Source organism: Nematolebias whitei, chromosome 17 (assembly GCF_014905685.2).
Source record: "Nematolebias whitei isolate Nwh7 chromosome 17, NemWhi1, whole genome shotgun sequence".
NCBI lineage: Eukaryota > Metazoa > Chordata > Actinopteri > Cyprinodontiformes > Rivulidae > Nematolebias > Nematolebias whitei.
Window position 1 is genome coordinate 37340257 of NC_056514.1, and position 7791 is coordinate 37348047.

The 7791-nt window shown below is 37.5% G+C and overlaps 1 protein-coding gene across 1 annotated transcript in view; it reads left to right on the forward strand.

The window, feature by feature from the left end:
- The window catches only part of ank3b (ankyrin 3b), a 155168-nt gene that overhangs the window by 78632 nt on the left and 68745 nt on the right, over nucleotides 1–7791 (forward strand). Inside the window, exons 22-25 of the mRNA XM_037691560.1 lie at nucleotides 644–739; nucleotides 2229–2301; nucleotides 2616–2675; nucleotides 6892–6924. Of these exons, the coding sequence (XP_037547488.1) occupies nucleotides 644–739; nucleotides 2229–2301; nucleotides 2616–2675; nucleotides 6892–6924 (262 nt within the window). The remainder of the gene's footprint in view (nucleotides 1–643; nucleotides 740–2228; nucleotides 2302–2615; nucleotides 2676–6891; nucleotides 6925–7791) is intronic.

Here is a 7791-nt window from a genome sequence, read left to right on the forward strand (position 1 = left end):
AGATAGATAGATAGATAGATAGATAGATAGATAGATAGATAGATAGAATTCAATACCGTGCATCCTTAATTCTGTTATTTTCATCTTCTATCTACAGTTCAGCTACATTTAGCTTCTAAAGTTTATTGCTGCTTTTAGCCTTTAGCTACCATTCTGCTACTTTTAAATTCTAGTGAGCCTGTTGCTTTTAGCTAATGTTTACGTCACCTTTTAGCTAGCCTTTGTCTATTTTAGTTTTTAGCTAGGATTTGTGCTACTTTAACTTTAGCTACTATTCTGCCAGCTTTAGCGTTTAGTTAGTTTTTTTTGTTTGTTTGTTGTTATTTTAGCTTTTAACCTTTGTATTTGTATGTTTTGCTACCAGCTAGCCTTTTGCTTTTATGGCGTTTAGTTAGCGCCTTGCTCCTTTTAGCTAAACTTTTGTTTCTTTTAGCTTTTAGCTAGCCTTTTGCTACTTCTAACATTTAGCTGGTGCTTTGCTTTTTTTTAGCAAGTGTTCTGCTTTGTTAGCATTAGCTAAAGTTTTGCTTCTTTTTGAAAACTTTCAAATTTCATCAGCCATTCAGCTGTCAGACAGCGTCTTCAAAGAAACGTCTTTTTCTAGTTTTCATTTTATTTTTTCTGCCGTTGGTTTTGTTTCCAGAATGGGAACAGCGCTCTGTCCATCGCCAGGAGACTCGGCTACATCTCGGTGGTGGACACGCTGAAGGTGGTCACGGAGGAGACTCTAACCACTCAGGTCTGGTTCTTGTTCACATTCTGTCTGCTCAAACCGAATGGCACATTTTGGAGTGGATGACTGAAATGTTTACGTTCCAAAATCAGTCCCTTAAGGGACAAAACGTGAGATCAGGATCTGCAGAACCTAAATCTACAAGGGACCAAAATTAAAACTAAATCCAAGTCCGAGACAAGTCTGGTCAATATTGAAATAATTAATTCTGTAGCGTTGTTCTGATTCATTCATGTTAAAATTGGTCATCAGACAGTTTAGTGGGTCAAATGAAACTTCACTTGCTCTTTATCATCTGCTTTTACTGATTTCTTATAAAAATAAAAATAAATCCCACATTTTCAGCATCATGTAGTTCATGTCAGTGTGTTGGTGTGTCTGTTAGCAAAATATCTCATGAAACAGTGAAAGCAATCATTGGAGGCACAGTTCTTCTACCACTGTGGAGTGAATCCAACAAAGTTGAGTCAGGTCCTCTGGACGCTTTCTTTTCGTTGAAACGTTTCGTCTTTCATCCAAAAGACTTATTCAGTCTGAGGAGCCACAACAAACTCGTTCTTATAAATAGCACCTTCTCATAGTGGGTCAACCAGTTTGATGGTGCTCAGATGGTTTCTGGAGTCCACCCTCTCCCCCGCCGACTCGTTTGAGGCAGTCATGGCCAAAGTGGTTCAGAACATCCTGATTCATGCTCAATAATCCAGGTAGAAAATTTCAAATTTCAAAATGGATATTTTGAACCACTTTGGCCATGACGGCCTCAGTCGAGTCGGTTTGGGAGAGGGCGGACTCCAGAAACCATCTGAGCACCATCAAGTTCAAATTAACTTTGTCATTACACGACATGGAACGAATTACGTACACAATTTAGTCGTAAGTAGTAGTTTATTTTAGTATTTACTGTAGTAGTAAGTTTTTTTTTAGTATTTATATACAGGTATATACGTAAAGGTGTTTTAAACCCTTCCCACACTACAATGTTTCTAAACTCTAAACACGCTAAAAGAGCACAGAATGTCATGATTTCAGCTCCCTGCCAGTGCTCTCGGCCACGCCCACTTCTGAGATCATGACAAGCTTCTCCTGCAGCTGTGAGCTGCACACAGGTGCAGCAGCTGCTAAATAATTTAAAATAATTCATTTTAAATAAAATTCCATGCCGATCGTGCGGCTCATCCATCCATCAGCCTATTGTGTGTCATGTCCAGTCTTATTTTGAAAAACCACGACAGAGCGAGTCCGCGATAAACGAACCGTGAAGTAGCGAGGGACTACGGTACTAGTGTTTAACGTACATCTTAAATCTTTGTACACCGTTTCTTTTTTTATAGTTTATATTTTTATATTTTTGGGTGTAAATGGAACCTTGAGTGCACAGTTTTGTTCCACCTCATGTACCACATGTGATGTGAATGACAATAAAGTACCTTGAACTTTGATATTAACTGTTTACTGCTGTTATTTATTTTAATTTGTGTTTGTTTATTTTTGACAGACCGTGATAGAGAAGCACAAGATGAACGTCCCAGAGACCATGAACGAGGTGCTGGACATGTCCGACGACGACGGTAAGCTTCAAACCCGACTTTAAATCCGTTCACAAACCCCTAACAGCTGAAGACATTAAAATACAACAAAAAAAAAACAATGACGGTCCAACAAACTGTCCCCGGGTCTTAATCAAGAACACAACATTGTTTACACACCATTAATGTTTTTGTCACATTGATCACTTATGAGTTGTTTCAATCTGACGTACTCAATCATTAATTGCTTGTTTTCTTTGTTATAGTTATGATTTATTTAAATTCATTTAGCTTCTTTTTGTTTTATTTATTCATTTATTTACTTTACCCTACCTCTCTCCTCCATCCACACCCAGTCTTTAAAGCCCATGTCCCTGAAATGATCACAGACGACTATTTTTCTGACGTGGAAGAAGGTATTTTCATTTTTATAAGTTTTCTTCAGAGCTCTTTCTGCATGTTGCTGTTTTTACTTTCCCCTCATATTTTCAGTCTTTTGTGACTTTTGTGTCCTTTTTATTCTGTCGTTAAGTTTTATATAAAGAAAAGTTTTAATTGATGATTACTTTCCTGCACTTCAGGGTTTTCAGCTCTTGATTCTTGAATTGAAACATTTAAAAAAGTTATGGCCACCCGTCGATAAAGGTGGGAGGGAGCTCATGTTTTCGCCTCGTGTCTTTCGGTGCGTGTGTTCGGACTTTAGAAGCATCAAGAAAACATTTTAGAAACCAGTGGAGGGAAAACGGTGAAAGACGGTAAACGTTAAACTTAACCAACAACCGTTTAACTTTTGGAGTCAACACAATTCAAGATGGCCGCCACAGCTAATCAACCTTAACCTACACAAAAATGGCTGCAATTTAATAAAAAAATATATATTTATACTTCATCCTAAGATGTCCTAAAATTATGTCATGCCTTCTGTCTGTGGACAATTTGTCTTTGTTCTTAATTTAACAACAACCCTCGTTGATTTCAAGGTTAAAGGGTCAAAGGTCAAGGTGACACTGTTCCTTTACATTATTATTCAATTCAGTTTATTTATCCAGCACCAAGTCGCAACAGAAGTCGTCTCAGGGCGCTGAACAGAAACATTCATATACATAAAAAGCCAATTAGTAAAAGTTAATCTCTAAAGACGCAGCAGATTGTGTTCAATCTTCACTTTGTCACAGTCTTCTGTCCTGAGCAAGCACGAAGGAGACAGTGGGAAGAAAAAAACTCCCTTTTAACAGGAAGAAACGTCCAGCAGAACCAGGATCAGGACGAGAGGCCGTCTGACAGGAAGTAGAAATGAACACAGAATTATAGGTCCAGGTGAACTTTCTATAGTCCAAGTGTACTTTCTATAGTCCAAGTGTACTTTCTATAGTCCAGGTGAACTTTCTATAGGAGGAAAGAAAAAAAACATGTTACGAATAATTACAAATACAAACGGGTAGAGAAGAGCAAGTAAAGACGGCAGCAGAGTTAGGACATGTGGTCAGTTTGTCCTCCAGCAGTCTAAGCCTATAGCAGCATAAGCAAGCGATAGCTCAGGAAACCCAAGCCAACCCTAACTATAGGATTTATCAAAAAGGAAAGTCTTAAAACTGGACAATGTGTCAGCCTCATGGACCGAAACTGGAAGTTGGTTCCACAAGAGAAGAGCCTGATCACCGAAAGATCTTCCTTCCATTCTTCTTTTGGAACCTCTAGGAACCACAAGTAAACCTGCACTCTGAGAGCGAAGTGCTCTGTTAGGAAAATATAAAACTTGTTTTTCTTCTTTCGACTGCTCTCCCTCAAGGGTCACCACAGCGAACTGTCACCAATCTCACCCACATTTTGAAGTGGTCAGTACCAGGAGTTGAACCGGCGATCTTCCGATCACAGGCCCACCTTCTCTAACCTCTGCACCACCGCTCCCCATAGGAGTGGTGGCGGTTTTATATAGGAAAAGAAGTTTTATATAGGAAAATAAGATGGAGCTAGGTTGTTGAGCGCTTTTTACGTTAGACGTAAGATTTTGAATTCTATCCTGAATTTGACAGGGAGCCAGTGGAGAGAAGCCAATACTGGAAAAATATGATCTCGCCCATTAACTCCAGTTAAGATTCTGGCAGCAGCATTTTGCATCAACTGAAGATGTTTAAAAGAAGTATTTGGACACCCAGATAACAAACCATTGCAATAGTCCAGTCTAAACGTGACAAATGCATGAACCAGTTTTTCTGCATCTTTTTTAGATAAGACGTTTAAAATTTTAGTGATAATACGCAGGTGGAAGAAGGCGGTCCTGGTAACTTTTTTAACATATATTATAAAATGATTGTAGTTTTAAACTCGCGCATTAAGTTGTATGTTAAACCTTCAATGTTTGATTGTAATAATAACACCTTTTAGCTGTAAAGTAGATTTTTTACAGTTCTTTGCCTGTACTTTTGTGCTGCTACAGCAGGGTCATATATAGACCCCCCCTCACATATGCCTTTCTGATGGTTGCCATGCCAACCGTCTGCACATGACATTGTGGGGTGTACAGCAGGGTTTTCTTCCACGACGTTGAGTCGATGTCACACTTGACGCTTTGTCTTCCTGAGCTTGTCAGTGGCGTCCATTGTAGCTCCACACAGCGGGTCTAAAGCAAACTCTGAAGCAGCTGCTGCTGTGTGAGACTGTTTACTTTGTACACATTCTTTGACACCCCCCGTCCAAAATGCCCGTCGTCGGACTGTGAATATTCTGGTACAGTTGGTCAAGTTCATCTGCTTCTGGACTGGGAAGATTTTTTTAGTTTCATCCATCCACCTGCACTTTGTATTGCTTCTATAAACCACATAACTTCACATTTCCTCAACACATTTTGAAGTTTTCCTCAGTAATGGAGAGATGTTAGATTATCTGGTGTGCTGAGGTTTCTATGCGTCACTGTGAGTTTCTTCTGTCTCAATAAATGATTTAAATCATATAAAGTTTGTCTCTCTCCCATGACGGTGCAGCTTGCTGTGAAAATACTCAGATTATTATTAAGCAGAAGGGGCAGATGTGTCTGAAGAGCAGTGGCTGCAGCTGTTAGCTGAAGAACTATTTGTATTTTGTCTGAACACGTAATTTTGAACGTGCACGTTCATGATTTTTGTTAAATTTATATTTTTTACAAACGGGACAAATAGAAAAACTGTTTAAATTAATAAAACTTTCTTTGTTTACACACAGGATTTAAAGATTCATGGAAAAGGATAGATCAGATCTTTTGATGTGGGATTCTGTAGAAAGGTTGTGAACAATTAATATCTTACCTGTTGTAGATAACTTGATGAACAGCTTCAGTTTGTAGAAATAAAGTTTAATTCGGATTAGATTGATGAGGTAACGGTTAATTTAGACTGCTGTTGTCTGAAAACTTCTTTACAATTTCATGTTAGCCTTTTTTTTTTTAAATATCTGCCTAATCGTCAGTTTCACATTAGTTATTCCAACAGTAATATTAGGATATTCTTATAATAAGTGCCCCTGGCTGCACCAGAAATGCTATTGCTAGCTGCTGCTGCCACTATTACTGGTTCCAAATGATCATAGAGTTCACACCATTAAAATATGTGATGTTAAATTGACAGCAATGCAAATATAAAGAAGCTAGCTGTTAGCTTGTTAATCTAGTCAGAACTAAAAAAAAATTAGCAGTTTCTGCACAAATGCAGCATAAATGCTTGAAGCAGAAAGACTCGGCTGAAAGTCGCTTAATTTAATGGTTAAATCAGCTGCATTTCTCCTGGGGGGCGCGGCAAAATGCAGCTGATTTGACGTTTGCTCCAGGAGTTCCAGAGCGAGACGAAGGTGGCTTGGTATGGCAAGCCAAGTGTCTCATTAATAGTCACTTTTACCTATTAATGAGATGCTTGGTATGGCAAGCCAAGTGTCTCATTAATAGTCACTTTTACCTATTAGTGAGATGCTTGGTATGGCAAGCCAAGCATCTCATTAATAGTCACTTTTACCTATAAATGAGATGCTTGGTATGGCAAGCCAAGTGTTTCATTAAAAGTCACTTTTACCTATTAATGAGACACTTGGCTTTGCATAGTAGTCGAGGGCCCTCTAGTAGCTGAAATGGTAGTATTCAATGTTTTTCATGTCAGAATGAATGAAATTGTCAGATCTCGGCCAAAAATTGGTTTATAAATATATGGGGGTGGGGGATGTATATTAGTTGCTTTGGTGTACAAGTCGCAGGACTTGAAAATTTATGTAAAAAGGTGCCACTTATACAGCGAAAAATAATTATTTTAAAGAGTACAGAGGTTACGAAAAACAAAGGCCAAAGCTCCCATCTCCAGGACGAGCTGAACGTCTGAATATTTAAATGACTCAAATAGCACAAATAATGCAAATGTTGTTGGACTGCAATAATAATAATAATAATAATAAATACGGAAAATTTAATGAACAGGAAAACAATACTTTGAATTCTGCCTTCTCTTGCTACTATTTCTCCAAACTGAAGCTGTTCAAATAGTTATCTGCAGCAGGTAAGATAGTAGTAGCTCATAAACCTTTCCACAGAACCTCACTTTTAAAGATCTCATAATAAGGTTGAGGAGATAAAACATCTGTATAATGATAATAAACTGTTTGTTTGCATTCAAACAGAAATGGAAGCTGAAAATATCTGCATCGACTATTGTAAGTCATAAAAATAAATCTTGTAATGAAGTTTACAGGAACTAAACTTTGTGTGTGTGTGTGTTTTTTTTTTTTTTTTCATGCATAGCTCTGTGCATGTTTGTCTAACCACAGAATGTGTGTTCCAGTTGTTCTTGTCCATCATTAACTTCTGATCTAAAAATAAATCTGGTGTAACTGTAGTCGCGTTCACATACCAGCAGCAGCCGTTAGCATCTCCAGCAGCAGCCTGGAAGCTAAATCTGAGCAGAACCTGCGCTAATTAATATACTTTGTCATCTCTTCGTAATGTAAGGTATTAATAGAATTACAAGACGTCAACTGTTTGTTCTTTGTCATTCATCGATTGCAGTTTTGTTTTTCAGTTGAAGCTTTTCATTATTGCGTCAGGTTTTGGTAGTAAATTTAACAGTTTGCTATTTAAAAAGGCAGGCCGATTTTTCATTCGTTCATTCAGCTTGACTCATCAAGTCACAAGGACTCATTTACAAGACAGACCTGTTTTAGACGGACAACATATAAAGTACAGACAACAATAAACTACAGTAAAAATGCAATTAAAATAAAAGTAGTTTTATAAAATAATAAATAAAGGTGCCATAAAATGAAGTAAAAAATTAAATTCAAGCACATTTGCTTTGATGCTTCTTTTGACCTAATCAAATTTCATTTAATTTTGTCAAATGGGAACAGATCAATATAAAAAGAGAAAGCAGCATGTCACAGTCTGACAACGTCACAGTTCAATAGATTGTGATACGATTTATATCCAAGGACGTAAATGACCTATTTGATCAAATTAAAAGCCTGCAAGCAGATTTGTTTCTACAGATATCATATATATTTTTATATATATTATTTTTGTAT